The sequence below is a fragment of the Chiloscyllium plagiosum genome, unplaced genomic scaffold (assembly GCF_037043375.1).
Source record: "Chiloscyllium plagiosum isolate Xiang-an unplaced genomic scaffold, Cpla_swu_hap1 HiC_scaffold_22, whole genome shotgun sequence".
In the NCBI taxonomy this organism is placed as follows: Eukaryota; Metazoa; Chordata; class Chondrichthyes; order Orectolobiformes; family Hemiscylliidae; genus Chiloscyllium; species Chiloscyllium plagiosum.
Genome location: NW_028270160.1, coordinates 27468394 through 27495215, shown reverse-complemented (window position 1 = coordinate 27495215; position 26822 = coordinate 27468394). Strand labels below are relative to the sequence as shown.

The 26822-nt window shown below is 41.4% G+C and overlaps 1 protein-coding gene across 1 annotated transcript in view; it reads right to left on the bottom strand.

The window, feature by feature from the left end:
* Nucleotides 1-26822, bottom strand: part of LOC122561187 (G protein-coupled receptor kinase 5-like) — a 233515-nt gene that overhangs the window by 73070 nt on the left and 133623 nt on the right. The window contains exon 4 of the mRNA XM_043712718.2: nucleotides 24830-24907. Coding sequence (XP_043568653.1) covers nucleotides 24830-24907 — 78 coding nt within the window. The remainder of the gene's footprint in view (nucleotides 1-24829; nucleotides 24908-26822) is intronic.

Sequence of the window (26822 nt, the reverse complement as noted above, 5' to 3'; positions counted from 1 at the left end):
AATGTTGCCCTTTAGGTCCCTTTTAAACCTTTCCCCTTTAACCTATGCCCTCTAATTCTGGACTCAAGCCTCAGACACTTCATGATGAAGGGCTCCTGCCTGAAATGTTGATTCTCCTGCTCCTCAGATGCTGCGTGACTTGCTGTGCTTTTTCCAGGACTACACTCTCGACTCTGATCTCCAGCATCTGCAGTCCTCACTTTCTCCTCTCTCCCCCTGGATTACGGATTGGAGGCAGTTCAGAGAAGGCTCACTAGATTAATTCCACAGATAAAGGGCTTCTCTTACGAGGAGACATTGAGCAAATTAGGCCGACACTTGTTCAAGTTTAGAAGAATGAGGGGAGATATAATTGAGACATAAGATGCTAAAGAGGACTGACAACGCAGATGTAGAGTGGATGGTTCCCCTTGTGGGGCATTCTAGAATGAGAGGTTTTTTTTAGGCTAAGGGGTGGCAGATTTAAAACAGAGATGAGGAGGAATTACTTCTCTCAAAGGGTCACACATCTGTGGAATTCACGACCGCAGATCTGGGACACTGAATGAATTTAAGGAAGAGACTGAGACATTTTTAATTGATAGCAGGTAAAAGATTTACAGGGAGCAAGCAGGAAAGTGGAGTTCAGAATGAGACAAGATCAACCATGATAGCACTAAAATGGCAGAGCAGGTTTGAGGCACTGAATTACCTACTCTTGCTCAGAGCTCTTATGTTCTTACAAGTCCCATACCTAACATTCAGCTGTTACATCCAGGACCATCACTGACAGGTTTGACCCTGGAGATCTCCCCACTTCATAGCTCCCCTAAACCCATACAGCCTGCTTCTGCCTTCTTCCTGTAATCTACAAACAGGACTACCCTGGCAGATCCATCATTTCAGCCTGTTCCTGCCCACTGAATTCAGTTCTTCCTATCTTGGTTCTATTCACCCCCACCTCTTTATTCAGTTTTGCCTCATTTACATTCAAAACTCTTCTGTTGCGGTACCTTAGTTCCACAATTTCCACAGTCTCCTCTTCACAGTGAATGTGCAGTCCCTGTGTATATCCATCACCTGTCAGGTCAGTCTGAAAATGGATATCTTTCATGCTGCTTCCTTCTCTCATCCAGAATTACAAAAAAAAAATTCTAATTTGAATCCTTTTCTCACCTTCACCTATTCTCTTTCCTTCCTTAACTTCTCTGTGTATTTTTGGGACTAGGCTGCCTATCACTATCCATTACGAGCCCACTGGCCCCCAGTTACCTCGATATACCTCCTCACTCCCTGCTTTCTGTAAAGACTCCTTTCTATTCTCCCAGGTTCGCTGTCTCCGTCACTTCTGTTTCAATGATGCCATCTTCTACTGGAATGCCTCTGATGTATCCACCTTTTATTCTCAACTGAGTATTCTCCCTCCCTACCTCCCTCCACTGTGGTGGAGGCACCTCTCCAACGTATCTGAGCAATATCCTGCACTTTTGCCCTCACCGCTTCCCCTCCTACCCAGAATAACAATAAGGTTGTTTATGTCTTCACTTTCCATCCCACTAGTCTCCACATACAAAGGATCACCCTCTGCATTTATGTCACCTCCAGCAGGATGCTACCACCAAATGTATACCCCCGCCCCCAGTCAATTCTGCAGGAACTGTTCCCTCCATGATATCCTGGTCCATTCCTCCATCATTCCTAAAACTTCCTCATTCGCACACACCACCTTCCCATGCAATCACAGGTGTCATACTTACCCCACTCAGCTCCTCCCTCCTCCCTGTCCAAGGGCCTAAACACACCTTCCAGGTGAGGCAGCATTTTACTTGTGCTTCTTTCAATCTAGTTGACAAAACAATAAGAAGGTTTCTTCCTCCCTCCGAAGAGAGCTCAGCAAGTCTCTCTCCCACTGCGACCCCCAGGTTACCTCCTCTGTCCTGAAGCTCTTCAATTCTGCTCCACCCTTCCCACTGACCAATCACAATAACCCCCTACCTGCATCTGCCTGTCACCATCCCACCTACCCTTCCCCAGCCTCACCCCTCTCCCTCTAGATACTTCTAGGCTCCTGCTCCCTCCCCCTCCCGAGTCCTGACAAAGGGTTTCGGCCTGAAATGTTGACTTTCCTGCTCCTCGGACGCTGTCTGACCTGCTATGATCTTCCAGCTTCACATCTATTGACTCTGACTTCTAGTATGTACAGTCCTTAAATGTCTCCATGATCTCCTTCACATTGGTGAGACCAAACGCAGACTGGGTGACTGCTTTGCGGGACATGTTCTCTCTATCTGTAGGAATGACCCTGACCTCCTGGTTGCTTGCCATTTCAATGAACCCCCATGCTCTTGTGTCATTTACATCCTGGATCTGCTGCAATGTTCCAATGAAGCACAATACCAGCACGAGGAACAAGACCTCATTCGTCGCTCAGGCATTTTACAACCTCTCGGGCTCAATGCTGAGTTCCAGAACTTCAGGACCTTACATGATAATTTCTGTCCTCCATTTCTCTTGCAATCTCTTCCCCCAAACCTGCATGGGTTTTTCATGTTTGTGTTTTGTTTAATTTACTCTTAGCCACGAGGAGAAAGTGAGGTCTGCAGATGCTGGAGATCAAAGTTGAAACTTTATTGCTGGAACAGCACAGCAGGTCAGGCAGCACCCAGGGAACAGGAGATTCGACGTTTCGGGCACAGGCCTTCTTCAGGAATGAGCAGAGAGTGTTCAGCAGGAGAAGATAAAAGGTAGGGAGGAGGGACTTGGAGGAGGGGCGTTGGAAATGTGATAGGTGGAAAGAGGTCAAGGTGAGGGTGATAGGTCGGAGTAGGATGGAGGCGGAGAGGTCAAGAAGACGACTGCAGGTCAGGAAGGCGGTGCCGGGCTGGAGGGATTCGGCTGAGACAAGGTGGGGGGAGGGGGGATGAAGAAACTGGTGAAGTCCAAGTTCATCCCCTGTGGTTGGAGGGTTCCCAGTCGGAAGATAAGACGCTCCTCCTCCGACCGTCGCGTTGTTGTGGTTTGGCGGTGGATGAGTCCAATGACCTGCATATCCTCGGTGGAGTGGGAGGGGGAGTTGAAATGCTGTGCTACAGGGTGGTTGGGTTGGTTCGTCCGGGTGGCCCAGAGGTGCTCTCTGAATCGTTCCGCAAGTAGGCGGCCTGTCTCCCCAATATAGAGGAGGCCACACCGGCTGCAGCGGATGCAGTAGATGATGTGGGTGGAGGTTCTGCTCCCAGGAGGACCAGTTCAAAATACGTACAACACAGATGGCCTCCTCCTTCAAGGACCGCAATTTCCCCCCTGACGTGGTCGACGGTGCCCTCCACCGCATCTCCTCCACTTCCCGCTCCTCTGCCCTTGAGCCCCGCCCCTCCAACCGCCACCAGGACAGAACCCCACTGGTCCTCACCTACCACCCCACCAATCTCCATGTACAGCGCATCATCCGCCGTCACTTCCGCCACCTCCAAACAGACCCCAGCACCAAGGATATATTTCCCTCCCCTCCCCTATCAGCTTTCCGTAGAGACTACTCCCTCCGCGACTCCCTTGTCAGATCCACACCTCCACTCCCAGCACCTTCCCTTGCAACCGCAGGAGGTGCAACACTTGCGCCCACACCTCCCCCCTCACTTCTCTCCAAGGCCCCAAAGGAAACTTCCATATCCGCCACAGATTCACCTGCACCTCCACCCACATCATCTACTGCATCCGCTGCAGCCGGTGTGGCCTCCTCTATATTGGGGAGACAGGCCGCCTACTTGCGGAACGATTCAGAGAGCACCTCTGGGCCACCCGGACGAACCAACCCAACCACCCTGTAGCACAGCATTTCAACTCCCCCTCCCACTCCACCAAGGATATGCAGGTCATTGGACTCATCCACCGCCAAACCACAACAACGCGACGGTCGGAGGAGGAGCGTCTTATCTTCCGACTGGGAACCCTCCAACCACAGGGGATGAACTTGGACTTCACCAGTTTCTTCATCCCCCCTCCCCCCACCTTGTCTCAGCCGAATCCCTCCAGCCCGGCACCGCCTTCCTGACCTGCAGTCTTCTTCTTGACCTCTCCGCCTCCATCCTACTCCGACCTATCACCCTCACCTTGACCTCTTTCCACCTATCACATTTCCAACGCCCCTCCTCCAAGTCCCTCCTCCCTACCTTTTATCTTCTCCTGCTGAACACTCTCTGCTCATTCCTGAAGAAGGGCCTGTGCCCGAAACGTCGAATCTCCTGTTCCCTGGGTGCTGCCTGACCTGCTGTGCTGTTCCAGCAATAAAGTTTCAACTCTTAGCCACGACCTATTTTCACCCTTCTGCACCTTAATTTACACCTATTTTACTTGTCTACAGTGTTGTCATCCCAACCAGCAGCTCCTTTGCCTTTTACACTGAGTGTCAACCGTCCTTCACCTCTGTTGCTGTCAAAAATACCATTCTCCAACCCCCTTCCTGTTCGGAAGGGTCATAATCAACTCAAAACATTAACTCAGTGTCTCTCTCCACAGATGCGGAGGTTCTCCAACATTTCAGTTTGTTTGAGGCATGCAGCTTCAGCAGTATTTTACATCTAGCATACTTTGGCTTTGGTGTGGAGGTGAATAATAGCCAAGCTACCAAGAAACTCCCTTCTTCAATAGAATAGCATGGGATCAATTATATTCCAACATTTAACAACTTATCCAAAAGAGCATTTCAAATAAAGCTGAACTCCCTCAGAACTGCACAGAATGTATGAAAAGGCCTCATAGGCAGGACAGTCTAAACCTACTACCATCTAGCCTGATATGGGTAAATGATATATGGGAACACCATCACTTGCAAGTTCCCCTCCAAGCCACTCAAGATCCTTAACTGGACATATATTCCCCCTCTAATGGACTGATTACAGCACATGTACTGCAGCAGATCAAGAGGGCAGCTCTCCACCTTATCAAGGGTAATGGACAATAAATGCTGGCCCAGCCAATGACACGCACATCCCATGAATGAATTTTAAAAAGCTGTATTATACGCTCCAATCATGGAGTGGTATTTCGAATCATAATCTATTGTGGCAAGTGTATTGACAATTAAGTCAAACTGAAACTATCAAACAAAAGAGCTCATTAATAGGTGATTCAGATTCACATGAAGGACAGGATAAGTTTTTAAGAGAATACTTGGAAATACCTGACAGAGAAGCAAAGCAATAAATTCTTGTATATATAATTTAATATACACATCATTCAAAACTCATTTGCTGGCCTAGAGTTCTATGAAACTTACAGTAACGTGATCAGACCTACCCTTTTAATCATAGTTCAGACTTTATCCACTGGACATGGTAAATGTATTAATTTTCAACTATAACTTTGTCACTAAGTTTGCTCTTTTGCTAATGAGGAACAGGGGCTCTTTGAAGTTTATCAGAACTTTTTTTTTGACATTCTGCCAGCTGTCAATGACTAATTTAGAAGGAAAAATACATGGTACATTTCACATTAGCTATTAGGTTAAGCTGACATGTTGGCATTCTGTAAAACTGAATACACTCAAGAACAAGATCATATCGAATATTCCTTAGTAATTCAGACAGAGGTTTAAATGATTAAATTGTCTGAAGAGCTTGAACCAACATGACTAAAAATATTGTATATACGAGAGTTAATTTCATCTCTATATTAATGCAGGAGTCATATATGCAACTTGCATTGCATTTTTAGCACAGCAACCAGTCCTAGTTTTTTTTTTAATATCAGTACTGGACTGAAGTGGAGCAGGAGAGAAATCAGAAGACTAAACTATTGCTCACTAGGATTATTTTAAGAAAACATTTGAAAGTGCAGAGAGATGTGACAACTAATTGACGTGTGAAGGAAGTTCCAGATTATCGACTTAGACTGTTGAAATCTTTACTCCAATGGTAAAGTGAAAATGAAATAAATGCAGTGGACTGGATAGTTGAGGGTGCTAGCAGCATTGTAGACCTGGAGGAAGTTGCTGAAGAAAGAAGTTGCGTAAACAACAATGATTTTGTGGACCACAATAAGGAAGTATCTGCCCTCTCTGCATTGAATACTTCATTAGCCACAGGTAAAGTACCAGATGACTCGAGGATGGCTATAAAATTCCTTTGTTCAAGTAGGACAGCAGGGATAGGTTAGGTAATTACAGACCAGTTAGTCTGGTATTAGTGGTAGGGAAATTATTGGAAAAATTCTGAGGGGCAGGATTAACTAATACTTGGAAAGGCAGGAATTGATCAGGGATATTCGGCATGGATTTGCTGGAGGGAGATTCTGTCTGACAAACTTGAGTTTTTTGAAAAGGTAGTGACGAGGGTAGTGCAGATGATGTGGCTTACATGGTCTCTGTAAGGCACTTGATAAGGTCCCACATGAAAAGTTGGTCTAAAAAGGTCAAAGCCCATGGGATCCAAGCAAGTTGGCAAACTGGATCCAAAATTGGCTTGGAAACAGAAGGCAAAAGGTGATAGTGGAGGGTTGTTTTTGTGATTGGAAGACTGTGAACTAGGAAAAATGTTATCACTCAGAGTGGTAGAAATATGGAATGCACTAGCTGAGAGGGTGGTGGAGGCGAGTACTCTTGCAATATTTAGCAAGCATTTGAATAAGCATTTAAAATGCCCTGGACATTTAAACTATGGACCAAGTGCAGGTAATTGGGATTAGTATAGTTTTCGTATCTGTTGGTCGCTATAGACATGGTGGGCCGAAGGGCCTATTTTTATGCTGCATGATTTTAAAATTTTTGAATTGCCAGCGCAATTGCTGAAAATGTCATTCGGAATAAAATGCATCATCATCCATTCCAGGGCTCTATTGGCTTCCATCCTGTACCCTGTACAATGACCACTTTTATCCTAAGATGGCAGGATGTGCTTAAACCTCGGACTTCTATCTGGCCTTTAAAACAGATGGTTGTCAGCCATCTCCACAGCACTGCTCTCACATTGATGGTGTGATCACCAACACCAAATACTGCAGAGATTTAGATAACATACAACACAGTCCAAGTCCCAAAGAATGCAGTTGTACCTCTGACCAATGTCCAGTATGGTCATAACAATATTGACGTCATTTATTGCCTTCAAACATGATCTTGATGATTTCAATAACTACGCATCCAACGTCTACCCAACATTTATCAGTGCTTAGGCCGTCTCGGATTCTCCTCTGATTTTCACATATTTCTCTCTTGCACAATGAACTTTCTAAAGATAGCCTTACACATTTGCAAAACTATCTGGATTATTTCACTTCTCATCTAGTTTCTAGCAAACACTATCGTGTTTCTCTCTGTTTTGCTATTACATCAAATTGAATAACTTCAGATTCTGCACCAGAATTTGCAAAAGATTTTTTTCTCCCTGCTATCTGGTTTCCTTGTTAACCCCTTCCAGGCCCCAATGCATTTCTCATGCCTCGAATCCAATTTCTCCTTCCTCTTAAGGAGATCATGGCATGTCTCTGCCATCACCTTCCAATCTACCAGCCTTCAATTTTGACAGAAAATGCTCTTATCTACAATAAGGCCCTATCCACAATTTTTGTTTTGTTCACTCAAGATTTTTGAATGACCCTATCATTCAGGATAACGTTGCTCATTCTTCTACCATTCAATTACCCTTTTGGGACTTTTCTCTTCAGGTACCATAGCTGCTGCAAATATTTTACAAGTAGCAAATACAAGGTGCAGCCTTTTGTTTTGTGATTCAATAATTAAAAGGTTCCACCATTAATATTCCAAAAATGGGTTGCTGAGAGGTATACATTAGAAATGTTATACATGCTAATGTGGCTTATACCACACGTAAATACTCAGGAGCAATGATGCCTGAAGAACTTTGGACTCAAAAACCTGTAGTGAGAAACAGTGTGCTGCTATACTTGTGTAGAATAGCCTGGACAGCAGATAGAATTAGAAGCTTACTATTTCTCTGTTACAATTATCAATTTGGGTACAAAATATAAGGCAGAGATACCATCCTCTGTATATGGGGAGAAAGTGAGGTCTGCAGATGCTGGAGATCAGAGCTGAAAATATGATGCTGGAACAGTGCAGCAGGTCAGGCAGCATCCAAGGAACAGGAGAATCGACGTTTCGGGCATAAGCCCTTCTTCAGGAATTTCCTGAAGAAGGGCGTATGCCCGAAACGTTGATTCTCCTGTTCCCTGGATGCTGCCTGACCTGCTGCGCTGTTCCAGCAACACATTTTCAGCTCATCCTCTGTATATGGTCAAACAACAGACCATTCTATACATAGTCCTTCACAATTGCTAATATTTAATGAAAAGGGTATGCTTTCTTTTCCCAGTTGTTAAGACAATTTCTTCTATTATCATACAGAAGTGATCCAGAAAAGTACTAGTTAGAGATTGATAAGACTTCCGACTACATAAGAACTGGAGTAGGCCATCTGGCCCTTTGAGCCTGCTCCGCCATTCAATAAGATCATGGCTGATCTCTTCGTGGTCTCAGCTCCACTTACCCGCCCTCTCACCATAACCCTTCATTCCTTTATTAGTCAAAAAATTATCTGAGCCATAAAAGTTAGTGACATACATAGTTATGGGGATGAAGTGAGTAAAAAGGCAATAAGCGTTCAATCAGCCACGATTGTATTGAATGGCAAGGCAGACTTAATTGGCTGAATGGCCTACTCCTGTTCCCATTGACATGTCCGACTACAACGTGGTCTGCTATTAAGCAGGCTTTCATTGTTATCTAGAAATGAACACCAAAGGTGGATTTTTCCCACTTTGTTGAGTGCAATTCTTGGTTTCCAGTCCACCATGTCTCAGAGTGACATTTCCCATACAATCTTCTGCTCTTCACCTCATTAATTATGCCACCGGACTCTTGGGTGCTTTTCTGAGGCATTCATTCAGTTGGAGAGGTAGAGCTTTGCCATGGCCTGGTGTTATTTAAAAACCAGTTATCCAGTATTCCGGATGTTGCAAACAAGGAACTGTCCCTCACAGTGGAGTGCTCGGTCACTATCATTGAAAACATGGTCCTGAGGAAGGGGAATCCAACTTCCTGCTTCACAGTCAGGGACCTGAGACAGAAGGGTGGAGAGGAGGCAGATTTCTTTACCTCCTGACCACCACAGGAGGCTACATCACCAGGCTCAGCTAGTTCAGTCCCAAACTGCAGCCTGGGTCAGTGCTGTACTCCAGGTGATACACGGCTGCCTGGCAGCATACAAAGAAAGACCATGATCTTTGCACTCCACAAAAGTAAGTGCACATCTTCTCTCTGCTACCTCACGCTCATAGGGAGAGGCATTTAAACCCTGCTGCTGCACATCTCCCCAAAGCTTATGGGCTACAACTCACTATTGCATTCTAGTCCACTCAATGTCTCTCAGCCACCTCATCCTCCCAAGCTACTAATCTTTCCTGTCTATCACTCACTGAGGACACCTCACCACCTCTCCTGCATCACTTTTTTGAGAGCCATGCAGGCTCCAGAACAGTTGCAAACAATCACATGATCAAATAGCCTGCTGAGATTGGGTGGAGACAGCACAACTACAGACACAATCACATCCCATTGAAAAGAATGGAATCATTTGTCACAGCTCTGTGGAAGAGGTGAAGCCTGGTTCCAAAATGTTCAACCAAGAATGGCTCTGACTTACATTTTTGTAAGATTATCTGTTTCTGCCATTACCTCAGTTTGACAGTATGGAACCTTTGTCAGCTCCACTGCCAACTCCCATCGCGTTTGCTCTTGATAATCTCCTGTCTGTGTCTGATCTTGAAACTTCTATAAACTTTTCACCCAAATGGACACCCAGATCCTCTTCTCCTATACTAGTTTCCAGTCTACTTAATGCCTCAAATTTAACAGTAGCATCCATTTTATTAAAAATCCCTCCATGAATTTGTTCTTCTATGTCTCCACAATTCACTCCAACCTTAGAACAATGTTCTAACCATGGTCCTACCTTCCCTCTGATCATGGGTTCATCCTAAAAACAGTGATTGAATCTTTAGTGACCAAGATCAAACTCTCAGGAATTCCCTTCTTAAATCTTCCACCCCATTCTACCTTTAATCCTCACTTTGACCAAGTCCTTTTATACGAATCCTAACCTTTTCTTTAACTTGAAACTTTATGTTTTACCAAGAGGTTAAGTGCTGAACTAAAAGATAAATAGTGGCCAAATCAATGTAAGTGAGGGAAACAGAATTGGTCAGTGGATAGTAAAATATCACACCCACCTTTTAAGATGTCAAAACCAATAACACTCATTAGTCCTAATCACACCAATGTCCAGCCAGCTCATTAACACTCCAAGATTGTTTGGGATAACAAAAAGGCTACTGCGTACAACAGGCTCATTTCTGATAAAATGCTACTCAGTTGCCTCACACCAAATCTGAGCCACAATGAAGACAAGGCAGTGAAAATGGTTGGAAAAAAAGGTAGAAAAGTTAGAATTCCCCAAGAAATGTGGCTTCTCATCCATCAAAACTAGTTTATACAAATGATAGACTACTTGGAAAATCTATTTTCCCAGTTGCAAAGAAAACAAATGGTTATTCTGCACAGTGAAAACACCAGTGGACTGGATAAAGATGGTTCACTTTGTCTAGACTTATACCTCACAACATTCTGAAGCTACAGCTGCTGGGCAGACAACACAAGGATAGGTAGGATGTAAGTTCTGAGGAGGTCACAATAAATCAGTGAAAACATAGATAGCTGAAGTGAATGGGTAAAAATCTGGCAGATGGAGTGCAATGTGGTTGTCCATTTTGGCTGAAACAATAGAAAAGCAATAAAATATTTTCAGAAAAAAAAATGCCACGGTACAGAGGGACCAGGAAATCCTCACGTATTGATTGCAAAACGTTAACAGGCAGGTAAAACAACCAAGGCAAATTGAATGTTGCCTTTATTGCAAGGGGGCTTTTGTATCAGGCATCAGTGAGGTTGCACCTTGAGTAATGTGAACAGTTTTCATCTCCTTACTTAAGGAAGGATATACTTGCATTGGTGGCAGCAGGATTCACAGGCTGATTTTACGAATTGAGGGGTTATCTTAAGAAGAAAGGCTGAGCAGGTCAGATTTATACTCTCTGGAATTTAGAGGAATGCAGGTGATTTTATTTAAACATATAAGAATATGAAGAGGGCCGACAGGTAAATATTGAGATATATTTCCCTTCACATGGGAATAAAGAACAAGGCGAGCATATTTGAAAAGAAGAACAAGATGGAGATGAGGAAAAATTTTTTCTCCCAGATGGTAATTAATCTTTGGAAATTCTGGCATGAGTAATGCAGACTGGTTCATGAATATACACAAGGTTTTATTAGACAGGTTTGAGATCTTCAACAAGTAAATTGCTTTTGTGTGTGTGTGTGTGTGTGTGTGTGTGTGTGTGTGTGTGTGTGTGTGTGTGTGTGGAGAAAAGTGGAGTTGAGGACCCAATCAAGTCAACCATGACCTATTAAATGATTGGGCAGACTGAAGAAGCCAAATGGCCTACACTCCTGCACGCAGTTGTTGTGTACTTACATGCGAACATCTTGCAAGATCATGGTTCAAGAAGCCAGTTCTAAGATCAAGCCTCAACAGTTGCACTTCAACTAATCCACTAAAGAAAAAGCTTGGACACAGCTACAATGGTAAGTCTTTGTAGAATACTTCTGTTTGATTGTAGACATTCAAATAGAGAGCAGTTACTGCAGACTATAGGAAGGCTTTAGGATTGGCCACAGGAAAAGAAGCACAAGTTTTAAATTAACCAACAAGTTTAGTTTAGTCTTTAATTTACTTCTTTAGTTTCCTCTGGCTGCACCTAATTATGCAATTTGGCATGAGAACTAGTGATAGCTTTTGCTCACTTAATTAGCAGCATGCCAACATTCTGATTGGAGTCAAAATTTACAAATCACATACACCATGTTTCCTTTAGTGCACAAAATCTTGTGAAGCCATCATGGAATTTCAATGGAATTTTAAAGTGAAAAAGCTTGAAAACACTATTTATTGAAAAAAAACCTCACTTATGAGACCAAGTGAAATCATTGCTTTAAGTGGCCTTAATAGTTATGATTTTACACAATCCAAAATCGGAAGGAAATATTTGATGCTCAACACAATCCAGCTGTTCTCTATGATGGAGCTATTAAGAAAGGGGCCTGATAACGAGTCAGAACATTGCTTTTTCCATTTTAACTTTTCCCTGAAAGTCTTGCATTTTTATAGACTTGAGTATATGCTATTAAAACAGCAATGCCACATAGTGCATAGCTGAGCGAGATGCAAGTTGAATTCATTTCATTGCACTATGTGTCTGCTCACTTACTTTGCTAAATTTGTTTTAATGATGCTCTAGTTGTTGACAATCCCTATCCCATGTTCATTGATTTTATTTGACCTGTAGTCAACTGGTCAAACAACTTACTTACATGTAGCAGAACAGCTAATCCCCAACCCAAATAATTCTGACATGGGAACGTTCGACAGAAAATAAAGTCAACAATTGTGTTCTAGATTCAGGACAACAGTGACGCGTTTTGATTTGCATCGTGACTGATTAAAACAATCAATTCCATATGTGCAGATTAAAAACTAATTATAGTAATAGAGCCAAGATCAGAGATTTGAAAAAATTCTACATGTAAAGTTCTTCTAAATTGAGCAAGTGTAAATGCTATAAACTTCCTGTCACGCCACATCTAAATGGACAATATAAATCAGAATCTCTAAAAAATTGCACAGGCAGAGTAAAAAGGGACTGGATTATTTTACTGCAACTGCATTTCAAAGTGTTTTGACTGGAGCATTCCTCTGAGGAGCTCTACCTCATATTGGAGTTAAATAATCTTACTGTCAATTTACTAGCTGGCAAACAATGTGACAGAAGCACTTTACTGCATCATGTAATAGTATATTCCCTATTTTATGTGCCTTCCCAAACATAAGCAAGCAATTCTTGAGTTTATAGCTCTGCTAAAATAATTATTACCCTAAATGTGCAAATATTCTGTGCGAGGGGATGCTACCCTGTTCTCATTCCTTACGTACAATATGCCATCCTTCTAAAGTTCACAGAGATACATTTGGATGTCACATAAATCATGTGGGGAGTAACATTCCAACTAAAAGTCTACAGTTCATTTAAATAAATTAACCCCCAATCAACTGAAGAATGTCCTCAAATTTTACAGTCAGGCAATTGGCATGGTAAGGGTCATGTCACATCCTCATTCAATCAGAGGGATTTTCAACTAACAGCAGTAAAGAGGACAGGAACAGGACAAGTGGTAGGGGGTAGAATTTCCACTTCTGTTGTACAGACTTCAGGGACACTGAAGAGCAAATTTAAATCCAACCAAAAATTAGATTAAGGGGCCATACTCTGTTCTTCACACAGATGAAAACAGTATGAACAGTATTAGCAGTCTAAATCAACACTAGCATAGTTATAAACACTGCTACAAGAGGGCCTGCAAATATAATCATCTTTATTTTTGAGACGTTTGAAGTCTCAGTTTTGCCCACATAGAAACTAGCAGATCATTTTCCCACATTATTAATTTCGCAGTCTGCCCAATTACAAATTTTCAGGCAAAATGCCCTCATTCCCCTTGCCTCAGCATCTGGCGACAAAGTATTCAGGAGACTCTTGGGACTTCCATTTGTGTGACATGTGCAGGAACCTATTAACCCAGAGGTTGATTCATACTTTGAGCTGGCCTTCAAGTCATCACCCAGTCATCTCTGGTTCTTTTTTCATATTCTCAGAAAAAGCAGATGTATTCATTCTGCACAGCCTCTCCTTGCTGATAGCAAGTAACATTTCAAGGCATCAACTCTTGGGTTCATTTTTGTCTAATTCTGTGAAGTAAGGCGATATATATTTTGCTCAGATAGCTACAGTTCAGTAAAGATTTCACTCACTGCTTAATCCCTAGTCAAATTGTTGCCTTCCACTCTTTGTTGCAAATCTGTGGTCTTTTGTTGTATTCAAGTACAGTGCAAGGCTTGTTCATTTCATTCTTTGGTTTGCTGTTTGGTCCTCTTATTTTTCCTGCTTTTGCTTCTATTTTACTTTATCTTTCAGCTTTGTAGATCTTTGATGAGGATGGGTAAGGGAAAGGCCTGTGGTAACAAGTATTAGCCACTAGGGGGGAGTTTGCACTAAATGAAGAGTGATGACACGACACAAGCGTTGGCACTAAAGGGAAGGAAATATCATGGCCGAATCAACTGACTTTTGCACACAGGTAAACTGCTCCAGATTAGAAAATCACTCTTTATTGCTGAAAATGTCATTTTGTTTTGAACAGGAGACCTGCAAAGCTAAAGTGACAACATCTTTTGATGGCTAATGTAAGTTTTAAGCCTGTAAGCAGCCTTTTGGTTATCAATTTTACTTTAATCCATGGAAGCCTTCTGACTGTATCTTAACATTTATGTCAGGAAGCAGGGTGACACTTTGATTCCTTTTGTGAAAAGTTTGATGATTTCTAGCTTGAAAGATTTGGAACCTTAAGTAGAAAGAAGCCAATCTGCCTCCTGGCTATTTAAGGTGGAGATCTATACTCATGAATTTATTGTGGTTGATGGAGTTGGAAATCATCTCTCACCTAATCAAAACCTTCCTGAAAGGTATTCTAGACAAGAAATTTGTTGGAAGATGGACACCAGTGTGAAGCCATAGTGGCAGACCAATATCAACTATATGCTGTGCGTTCAGACATGACTACTGCTATAGTCAGCAAAGTGCACTAAATCTGCAGGATCTGTCATAGTTGCATTTGTCACACTCACCCAGAATTGTCTGGCATTTTGGGGCACCAAAGGAAATTGGGCACACATGCAGAAAATCTGGTTTAAATGCTGAGAGGACGTTTCCCCTGATGGGGAGTTTAGGAACAGAGGACATAATCTCAAAATAAAGGGGTTTAAGACTGAAATGAAGAGGAATTCTCTCAGTATCTTCGGAACTCCTTGCCATGAGAGCTGTGGGAGCATTCTCCTTATGTATATTTAGTGCTAAGAAGTTCAATTACTGGTATCAAGGGTTATGAGGCAAGGGCAAGAAAGTGGATATGAGGAATGTCGGATCAGCATGGTCCTGTTAGATGGGGAGCAGACTCAAGGGGACAAATAGCTTATCCATGTTTCTTTTTCTTATGGTCTTCTGGTAAAAGGCAAGCTGGACTCCATTACAAGACCCAGGTGATCAACGAGGTGGTACAACCCCACAACACTGACAGCAAGGAAAGTTATCCTTATGTAACAATTGCATGAACAGCCAACAACTGAAAGGCAACCTTTGGAAACTGACCAAGTCTTTCATTTTGTCAACTTCTCTCACCAGGTCAATTGTTATAAAATGGCTATAACCATCAACACCATATGTACCGAAAGACAGGTCGACACTGAAAGCAGAATCACATGCCAACATATTACCAACATGCATCCTTAAAGGGATGTACCTCAACAACTAGCACATCATAGTACAGCCAATAAAAGACCGCCTCAGTGTATAATGAATTGTCAATTCCATGCAGTGGCACAATCACATTGCAATACTAATATGAAAGTTCAGCTTGGACTGCAGTCTAAATTGGAAAGCTGCCAGGTAAATACGGATGGTCCAGCAGTGGCAGAAGTACCAGTCTGCAGAGCTGAATACTACAACCAGCTGAGATTCAAACCACACCCACTATGGTGTGAATGAAAGACAGATGACCAGCGAGCTGGAGAGATGTAACCATAACTTCACATCAGACAGAGGGCATGTGTGAGAAATTCAGTCACAAATATCTGGATTCCATCAGAGGTTTTTAAGAGATATAACCAGTTACGGTTTAAAGAAGTCATTACTGATCATGGTACTAGATTGTGAACAAAGTCAGAAGTCACACGACACCAGGCAATTGTCCAACAGATTTATTTGAAAGCACAAGCTTTCAGAGTGGTGCTCCTTTGTCAGCTGAAGTGATGAAGCAGTACTCTGAAAGCTTGTGCTTTCAAATAAACCTGTTGGACCAATGCCTGATGTCGTGAGACTTCTGACTTTGCCCACCACAGTGCCACACCAACAACTCCATAACGAGTTTGTGAAGGAACAGATGCCAGCTCAGACCAACATATGTTCCACAAAGTGAGGAAGAACAGTGACAATTAAAATGCTGAGTGACAGCAAACAGCAGCAAGACAACCAAAATGTTAGCTAAAGAGAACTGAGAATAATATATCTCTCTCTCTAGATGGGTGTACAACCCATAGAATTATACAAAAGAGGCCCTTCAGCTCGAGTCTGTACCATCAAAAATATACTAATGCCAGCACTAATCCCTCTGCCTTGAATGTTACGACACCTCAAGTGCTTTTTCAAAGGTCATAAGGTTTCCCGCTTCAACTCCTCTCTCAGGCAGTGTATTCTTGGAGTGAAAAGATTTGTCCTCAAATCCTCTCTAAACCTTCTGCCTTTCAGATCAGGACAAGTTGTCAAATCCCCGAAACATTATATTAAGCTTGAATTACTAACCTTGTTAACTCTGTTCTAATATGTCTGTACTTGTTGAATTGATAACACATGCCGATGTTCAATGATGTTTATCATTTGAGATTTATTTTCTTTGGAAAAAGGGGGATGTTGTGTTATGTCTTGCAGCAGATGTACTACATAGCTCTAAGGGACATGCTCATGATGTCACCACTGTACTACGGCATGTGAGCTACCGACATAAATGTTTCTCAGCACGACACAGAGGGAAACATACTTCAGTACATCTGAATTATTCAGTTGGAGTCCAGACATGCAAGTGCCTGTGATTATAATGTATCTATGGGGCGGCACAGTGGTTCAGTGGTTAACAGTGTCACAGCATCAGGGACCCGGGTTCGATTCCAGCCTCGGGTGACTCCTTGTGTGGAGTTTGGAGTTTGCACATTCTCCCCGTGTCTGCGTGGGTATCCTCCGGGTGATCCAGTTTCCTACAACAATCCAAAGATGTGCAGGTTTGTGAATTGGCCATGCCTTTATGTTCAGGCATGTGTAGGTGAGGTGCATTAATTAGGGCTAAATATAAGGTAGGGGGAATGGTTCTGGGTGGGTTACCCTTCAGAGGGTTTTAGCTCTTTCTTTTCCAATAAAATATTTGGCAGGTATATAAAAACAGTCACATTTATGCACCGATACAAAGATTAGATTCAATTCCCTACGTATGGAAACAGGTCCTTCAGCCCAACAAGTCCACATTGACCCTCTGCAGAGTAACCCACCCAGCCACATACACAATAAGTACATGGCTGAGTGGTTAGCACTACTGCCTTACAGCACCAGGGACCTGGGTTTGATTCCTGCCTCGGGCGACTGTCTGTGTGGAGTTTGCACATTCTCCCAGTGTCTGCATATTTTCTCCGGGTGCTCTGGTTTCCTCCCACAATCCAAAGATGTGCAGGTCAGGTGAACTGGCTATGCTAAATTGCCCATAGTGTTAGGTGCATTAGTCAGGGGTAAATATGGGGAATGGGTCTGGGTGGGTTACTCTGCAGGGGGTCGGTGTGGACTTGTTGGGCCGAAGATCCTGTTTCCATACTGTAGGGAATCAAATCTAATTTCTTTGTATCAGTGCATAAATGTTCTTTATATTCCTGCTGAATATTTTATTTGGAAAAGAACTATGACCGAATGGTATTTAGTTCCTTGTTGGGCCAAAGGGCCCGTTTTCACACGACAGGGATTCTATTCTAAATACCAGGAACTAAAAAAAATAGTTTACTGAGTTATTCAATACTACCTGACCTGTGTCTCATATTAGCTCCCATAACACAAATGTGAGTATCATAGTGTGATAATGGCAGATTATCAGTTATCACACATTATTATCACATCACAGATTGTTAATACTATGATGCAGGAATAAGTTGCAGCAATAAGTACATGGAATTGGAAATTAGTAGTAAATCAAGGATACTACTACAGGCAATTTACAGTAACACAGCTAGAGTTCTGTAAAGAGAGAGAGATCCATGATCACTATTGGGTTAATTTTCAATCTACCAAAACCGAAGCCTTCTTAAATGAGAAAGCTCACTTTTACATGAAAATTTGTGGGACAGAGAATCTGATAAATACATCCAAGAAAGTAAACATCTTCCTTTTCTTTTAACCTATCTGGAAGTGTTATCACACACAACTGAATGTTTTCTTTTCCTACCACATCACCGTGACTTTTATTGTTTTTAACTATTAACCACCACCAGTAAAACATCAATGTAACCAGTTGAATATTTACATGCCAAGCCTGTTACGGGCAAATGCAAATCATACATCTTGCATCTAGGATATTTTCTAATCATCTTATTCACAAATGTTATTGCACACTTCTGGAGAGACTTGAACCCAGGCCTCCTGGCTCAGAGACAGGGACACTATCACTATGCCACAAGACCCCTTGCACGTTGCATTTATATAGTAACTTCATCATGACTCTCACATGCAACCAAATGTTTTGAAAACTAGGTGAATGCTAAAAATTTGGCAAATACTACAAATTAGGCAAACCTAGTACTAATCATTCACACAGGAATGTCTTAAAGACAAAGTGGATATCGGTTAACTGATCAAAACGTATCTACCCAATATGAAAGACAGAGCCAAGCCTGGTAAATGTTTACATGTTTTAAAAAAAAATAACTTACGTGATTATAGTAACATTAGCCAGGTCAATTTGTTATATATTACCTCACTTGTTCTACTCAAAAAAATGCATAAAAGCTAAATGGTAATAGGAAAAGTGAAACGAATCTTGTACTCATGTAGCAGAATCTCTAATCTGATTTTTGTTGATGCACTGCAGTCAAGAAAAGGATGAAAAACAGGATACCTGAGTGGTTAGCACTGCTGCCTCACAGTGCCCGGAACCAGGGTGACTGTCTGTGTGGAGTTTGCACATTCTCCCCATGTCTGCGTGGGTTTCCTCCGGGTACTCCTGTTTCCTCCCACAATCCAAAGATGTGTGGGTCAGGTGAATTGGCCATGCTAAATTGCCCATAGTGTTAGGTGCATTAGTCAGGGGTAAATATGGGGAATGGATCTGGGTGGGTTAATGTGCGGAGGGTCAGTGTGGACTTGTTGGGCTGAAAAGCCTGTTTCGATACTGTAGAGAAACTAGTCTCTTTGTATCGCAGCATAAATGTGACTGTTCTTTAATTTGGAAAAGAAAAACCAAAACCGAAAGGTATTTAGCTAGAAGGCATTTAGTTAAAAGGCATTCAGCCACAAGGCATTTAGCTGTTTCCAAATCAGCAGAAAACTGTTTTATTCCTCAATTTGTTATTTGCAAATCTGATTCTAGAGGATGTATCACCATCATATCATGTATCAGAACCAACTACTGTGTTCAGCTAGGTCATGTCAGTTTGGAAAAATATATCCAAATATCAATTGTCAGTTTTAAAGTTGCAGCTTAATTTTTGTAGCACTTTTAAGGGCGGCACAGTGCTCAAGGGTTAGCACGGTTGAGTCACAGCACCAGGGTCCCAGGTTCGTTTCCGGCCTCGGGCGACTGTGTGGAGTTTGCACATTCTCCCAGTGTCTGCGTGGGTTTCCTCCGGATGCTCCGATTTCTTCCCACAGTCCAAAGATGTGCAGATCAGGTGAATTGGCTGTGCTAAATTGCCCATAGTGTTAGGTGCAGTAGTCAGAGGGAAATGGGTCTGAGTGGGCTACCCTTCGAAGTGTCGGTGTGGACTGGTTGGGCTGAAGGGCCTGTTTCCACACTGTAGGGAATCTAATCTAATCTAGTCAGAAATTCACTCATTATTTTATTAATAATTTTAAATATATCTCACTAGCACTGATATGTTTAACGTCAGTGACAACTGTGTTCTGAAATTAAGTCTGTTCCCCTTTTCAACCTTCTGCACTTTCACTGGAAGCCCCTGGAGAACTAGTTGTTCAGCGAATGAAAGCTGGTTTTGCAAGGGCTAGGGTGATGAGAATAGCAAGACTCATTAGATATTCAAAAAATTGATATGACTTGTATGCAGTTTCCAAATTTTCTGTAATGCAAATATCAAACAATTCAAGTAACCTACATGAAAATGCACTTGTAAGAATAAATGATCCATTTTGAGAGTTTGTTTACACATATGCAGAACAAAGGAGAATTTTCAATTAGAAGCAGCAGAAAGAGGGCTGCTAAAGTTATAGTAGCTCTTCTTAGCAACTGTTCCTGAACTGAAGAAGAGAATGTTGCAATTGTGTTTCGCTACACTAACACGTTTGCCACATCCAACATTTACTGCGCATTTTAAATAAAATGTGGGGTTTGACTTAAAGATGTTGCATTTTGCAGGTAAGAGAAATCTCATCACTGATTTGCTCAGACTCAATGTAAAAAATAACCATTGAGTTACAAGACAGAACGCCATTAATTTGGAATGTCGTAGAAAATGAGAGAAGGCAGATCCTCTCACTTGCTTTAATTGAACAATGAAAGTTTGAGGAATTCACAACAGGCCTCAAGATACACAGGTTGGCAGGTGAGTCTGCCCCGAAAAGCCAGCAAAATGCCAAGGAAAATTCAATGAACAGGATGTTCAAATGAGGTACTCATGTCTTCTCCCATTCTCCTTATCTCCCTCTTTCTTCTGCTCTTGTTGCTCCCCTAGTGACAGAATTGTTGGAAGAGCTGCCAGGGCAAGAAAGAGAGAGCCTGTGAATGGAGGAGCTATGTCAGGATCAGTCCTGCAGAGCAAAGGAGACAAAGTCAGAGTGAGCCTAGGGGAGCTATCATGCAGTTTGCTAGATGGAACAGGTGAACTCCCATTAAGGTTGGGTCTGGTTTTCAGTCGAGAGGGAGGGGAGCCAACGACAAGGCCTGACCCAGCTCTGGTTACTCACCTCCATCCTGGCTTGGCTTCCTCATCTGCCCCAAGCTAGAGGTAGTGCCCGGGGAGCCACTCTGACTTCTTGTTCTTGTGGCTGAGGATTAGCAGCTCCAGAAACTGTCACTAACCACCACCACCACCCCTCCCCATCCCAGTAACAGCCACATGGTCCTCAAGTGGTGATATCACATGGGTGCTAGAGGAGTTGGAAAGTGATGTCATGGTGAAAATCAGCCAGTCTTTGAAGAAGATAATCTTCGCAAACCCCCAAAAAAGGTTTCGCAAAGATCAAACACTTGCCAGGACCTTTGAAAGAGGTTTTTGGAGACTGTATTTCATCCCTGGCAATAACACTTGAGTTTTAGCGTTGGGAAAAGAGTAGTCCTTAATTTTTCTTGGGGGCAAAAATAATCTGCTTACTCTGATTCGTGGACAACATGTTGTTCTTAAAGTACAAAGTAATTCACATTAATGTCAAATGGAATTTTAATGCTGCTAAAGTGAACAGATAATTAAACAAACTCCACAGAGTATCTGTTCAATAACATACTGCATCCTGGGAAGATGCATGTCTATTTGGGAACTTTTAAAGAATACACAAAATATCTGGCATTTTCAAATACTGGGTAGCAAACCAGGACAGAGATTTAAAATCTAAATGTTGAAAATTCCATTTGACATTTTGTGTTCTTTATAATTCAGTTCAAGACTCTTATAGGGAGCCTGATAGCATCAGCTGAGGGGAGCAATGTGGCAGGACCACACAAAGTCTAGAGAGGCCTACCTTGGCATTAGGAACAACTGCCTTGAAAATAGAGTCGCACATAGACAGGATAATGAAGGCAGCGAATGATATGCTTGCCTTTATTGGTCAGTGCATTGAGTATATGAGTTGGGAGGTCATGTTGCAGCTGTACAGGACATTGGTTAGGCCACTTTTGGAATACTGCATGTAATTCTGGTCTTCCTGCTGTAGGAAGACTTTACAAGGATGTTGCCAGGGTTGGAGGGTTTGAGCTATAGGGAGAGGCTGAATAGTTGGGGCTATTTTCCCTGGAGAGTTGGAGGCTAAGGGGTGACTTTGTAGAGGTTTATAAAATCATAATGGGCATAAATAGGGTAAATAGCCAAGGTCCTTTCCCTGGGTTGGGGGGGGGAGATGAGGAGTCCAAAACTAAAGGGCAAAAGGAACTAAGGGGGCAACCTTTTCACACTGAGGGCAGTGCCTGTATGGAACAAGCTGCCAGAGGAAGTGGTGGAGGCTAGTACAACAACAAAATGTAATAGGCATCTGGATGGGTATATGAAAAGGAAGGGTTTGGAGGAATATGGGCCAAATGCTGGTAAATAGGACTAGATTAATTTAGGGTTTCTGAATGGCATGGGCGAGTTGGACCGAAGGGTCTGTTGCCGTGCTATACAACTCTATGACTCGATAACTGGTCTTCAGTCTGACTCCCTCAAAATCTGCACTGATTCGCCCAACTAGTCCTCATGAAGTTACACAGTGGTTAGTATTTATGGCATTCCATCAGAATTAATCCTTTCAGAGCCATATGCTACACACATGGCGTCAGACATCTAAACTAATAAAACTGATGATAGCCTACACACCTTAAAGAATAAATATTGGGGATTTAGATAGGTATAGCTTTTAGACTGCAAGTAAATGCTGGGTCCCTCTCTATATCAGTGAATACCAAACCTAGGTCGTAATTGCAAGAAGAGAGAAAATCAATTATTCATAGATTCAAAGGAAAACTAAATCTGGAAATTTGAACTACTATGGAATATTTCTAATAGTGTGGCTGCTCACATTTTAAACAACAGCAAACAAATCAACAAGTGGTCATAAGAAAACTAATCAAGAATGATAAAGTTTGCCCTGATTTCAACAATAATTATAATGAAATACAGTTTTGGCAGAAAAATTAAGCCATAGAGGACTTTCATTTCTATACTGCTGTGGAGATTGCTATAAATAGGAAAGTTCTGTATTTTAAAACAAAAATGATCCTCACTTATGCAAATTTCATTTAATCTCCAGGGCTGTTCTTTCACTGGCCTCTTATTTGGGATCCTGTGTATTCTGCTTCTCCATTGGTACCCTGCTTCTAGCCAGAGATCTCTCAACCTCTCTAATCCCTTGGCCCATCCTCCAACGGCTTCTGGCTAATCATTTAATCCTCTGTTAAGTCCTGCATCCACCTCTTCTCCCCTTCTTATTGCTAAACTGAACTTTCTTCTCCCTGTTCATCACTAATGATCATTATTATTCTGTGGTTCCATTTTATTCTGCTTTCCTATTTAGTATTGATAACCCTCTCACCAAACTCTGAAACTGTCACAAACCAAACTCTTCCATAGCTTGTGTCATGTGTCGTTTCCATGTTAATGTTAACTGCTGCCTCATACATAAACCTCCCCTCTCACTAATTCCTATTCAGTCATTCCTGGTCCATGCTCTTCTCCCTCTTGATCTTTCTACCTGCCCAAGGCCCCAGCCCAGCAGATTACCCTCCTCAATTATTCTTCCCATCTGATACCACTCCAGTCTGTTTTCTCCAATGCTGCATATTCACTTTACACGGTAGTAAGGCAGACATGAGAGCTCCCTTATCTACCCTTACTGAGTGGCTGCATGACAAATGCCCATTTAATTTCTGAATTAGGTAATACTTTTTCCGTTGAAAATGTATTGTCTTCCACCAGAAATTTTAAAAAAGCAGGAAGCGTTTATTTTCATATGGTAGAATCATATGAGATAATGGCCTAGTAGGGAATTATTTGGGATTTAGTGACCAAAAGACGTCACTTGTTTATTCCTGCTTTTGCTCAATTACTTATTAAGCATAATCCTCAAAGATATGAGTAATATTCCCAGCATATTATTTATTATTAATGTTTCCCAAACTGACAATGGAGAATGCCAAGAAATATAAATAATCTTCAACAAGGAAGAATGGCTGAAATACTCTAGCTGCAGTGTATCAGTTGTATTTGCCCACATTGTAGAAACTCTTTTGGAATGCTTTTCTGAAGAATAGTAGATTAATCATTTTCTGAGAAGATGGGACATAATGGTCCAAATACTGTGTTTTCATATATCCATTTTCATATTTTTCTACAGAGGCTAACAATTGGGCATAATATTCCTTTACCAATGATGTTATTGATAAAATGTAATTAGTTATTCAAAGTTTTATCATGTATGAGATTTCAAAACCATTAAAAAGCATCTGCAATGATAGATTGTATGGGAGTACCTAGACAGAAACATAACGGGTTCGTCACCTAATCCAGCAGAATAATTTTTACTTGCTGATACCTTGAAAGCTTCTTCAAATCAATAGAGATAACCCCAGTACACAAAAAATACTCGGAACACAACTAAAAATTGGCATAGGAAAAGTGGCCATAAAGGGATAAGCAGGCCTGAAATACAATTCATGAGACTAACATATAGTTTTTCTAATCTTTGCTATCCAAATTCTACCTCCTACCTGTGTGTATTAGAATTTATCATTTTTGGAAGGGATTTTATTATAAACCTAGGATTGTCCATTGGACAATTTGTTGTTTCTATACAGGTATGTTGAATTCAAATAATTTGTTCCTGATACAAAGATATTTTCAGGAACACAGGAAGTCAAAATAGAGTTTTTCCTACAGCGCTAGAAAAGTCTGAACGGTCTTTCACCTTCAGGTTACTTTAATATTCACCCATCATCATGTGAATCCAACGAAAGCTCGTCTAAGATTAGATTTATGTTTAGTGTTGCTGCTATGTTCATAGGTTTAGACTAACCCTGGCCTCAGAATAATTACGTATACAAGGAGTAGGATTTAGTCCCACCAGCTTTTAACTGCGAGTTCAGCTCTGAATCATTTGCAAAATTAAATTATTGTCTCAACACAGAATGGATGGTGAGTAGATATTAATCTTAATGCTGAATCCTTACCTCTGGGGTGAGGTATTTACTGATCATTTCTTGTCCTTTTTCCTCACGTTTTTCATCTGGCATAACTTCATACTCTGCCTGGAAAGAAATGATAGGAGATTATAAATCATTGAAAGCTATTGCAGACAGAAAGTCCAAAAACACAAAATGGCCCATTCTGAAGATTCACTTCCAACTGTAGACTTTCGATTATTGAGACCTTCAAAGTAGAATTTTAAAAATGCTAGTACATACATGTGACATTTCATTTGGCACAGAACTTATACCAATCTTCATAACTGAGATGCAATTTGAGATGAAACATGATGCAACATGAATAGTGTTTGGTTCAGAAGATCATTAAGGATGATTTCAGCACTTTGGTTCCTGGTTATGAGAAAAGATTGCACAACTGAACCTCTATTTAGTAGAGAAATAGACAAAATTAAAACAGAATGCAATTTATTAATAAATGCAAAAACTGATTCATGCAGCAAGTTACTTAACTGAAACAGCATACAGCAAACAAAAATCAATCATGACTGGACTGAATACGCAATCAGGAGAAAAGAAAAATTACAACATTCACAGTAAAAGGCTTGGTTGCTAACTATGCTTCACTCTGCAATGATTGCTACATGCTTTATCCAATTGAAATATGCTGGTGATTGAAGTTTCACAACTTGAATACATATTTTATGAAAAGTGCATGCATCCATAAGTTCTACTGATATCAAAGTGACAGCACAGATAATTCATACGAAATCCATCATCACATTTTGCAATGTGTTTTAAAGTAATTTGCCCATGTAACCGAAAGTTGATCCAACTGACTTAATACATTAACACATTTTTCATAAAATCTTATTATTACAAAAGACAATTGACAGCACATGCCATTCCCACTGTACTGTGTCAAGTGAAATACTGCCAAAAGGTAAGAGTATACTCTCAGCATCTGTTGCTTATTTTCAGTAATAACTTTTACAGTCCTTTTTAAAATGTGCTTTACTCAATTGGAAATTTTCTATGGCTTTGTAGATAACTACCAACAAAAATGTACAAATCAAGAACATCTCATTCAAAATTATGAATGTTTAAAGTTTGGAGTTAAATGTCAGCAAGCAGTCAACAGGGGATGGTTCAGCGTTCTGAGTTTCCCTTCCATTGAACCACAGCTCAATTTCCACCCATAGTGAAATTAAATTCCAATCCCATTATAGTGGAGAAATTCCTGTCCACGGAGAGGTATAATTTGACTTGGGGCATCATCAACAATTTTACTTCAAACTTAATTTTGCTCCCAGAGGGATAACTTATAACTTTGGAAGGAGATAAATAAATGTTGTTGTTGGTTTGGCCACCTAATTGTCAATTGGACACGGCATGTAACCAGTGGCTGACCCATCCATATCAATTTAAAACTTTACTAAAGTCAAACCGATTCTACCTCCCAACCCCCACCCCCACCCCACAATGGCACATCTTTCTTTTTGATAGTTTGACTGAGGGTTGACAATGATGGGGAGGAAAATCACGCACATTATATTGGTGACTGGTCCAAAATAACATTGTTTAAATCAACACCAAAAGCTCATCCTTTATTTCTATTTGCATTTGGAGTTTAAATGGCATTTACTTTGAGCACCATTTTGAACTAGACTCCATTTTCAGTTTAAAGCTCAGAAAAGCAATCACAACATCTGAGGTATCATGGAAAAAAAAATCAAAGACCTCATCTGACACATACCAGTCACTTAATTGGTGGTGTGGGGGGGGGGGGGGGGGGGGGACAAAAAAACAGAAATTCAGATACAAGATTAGACAAACCAAATATTTATTTAGGTGAAACTTGCTGAAGCTGACCCTCTACATTTGCTGAAAAGATTAACCTTTTGAGAAATTCATTTTTGATTTGCCCCATGAATAGGAACAAAGAGGGACTGATCAACTGTTTATTTGCTTATTAACTTTTCAGACAGCCTGCAGAGCCAATCAGATTCTAAAAAAGGAG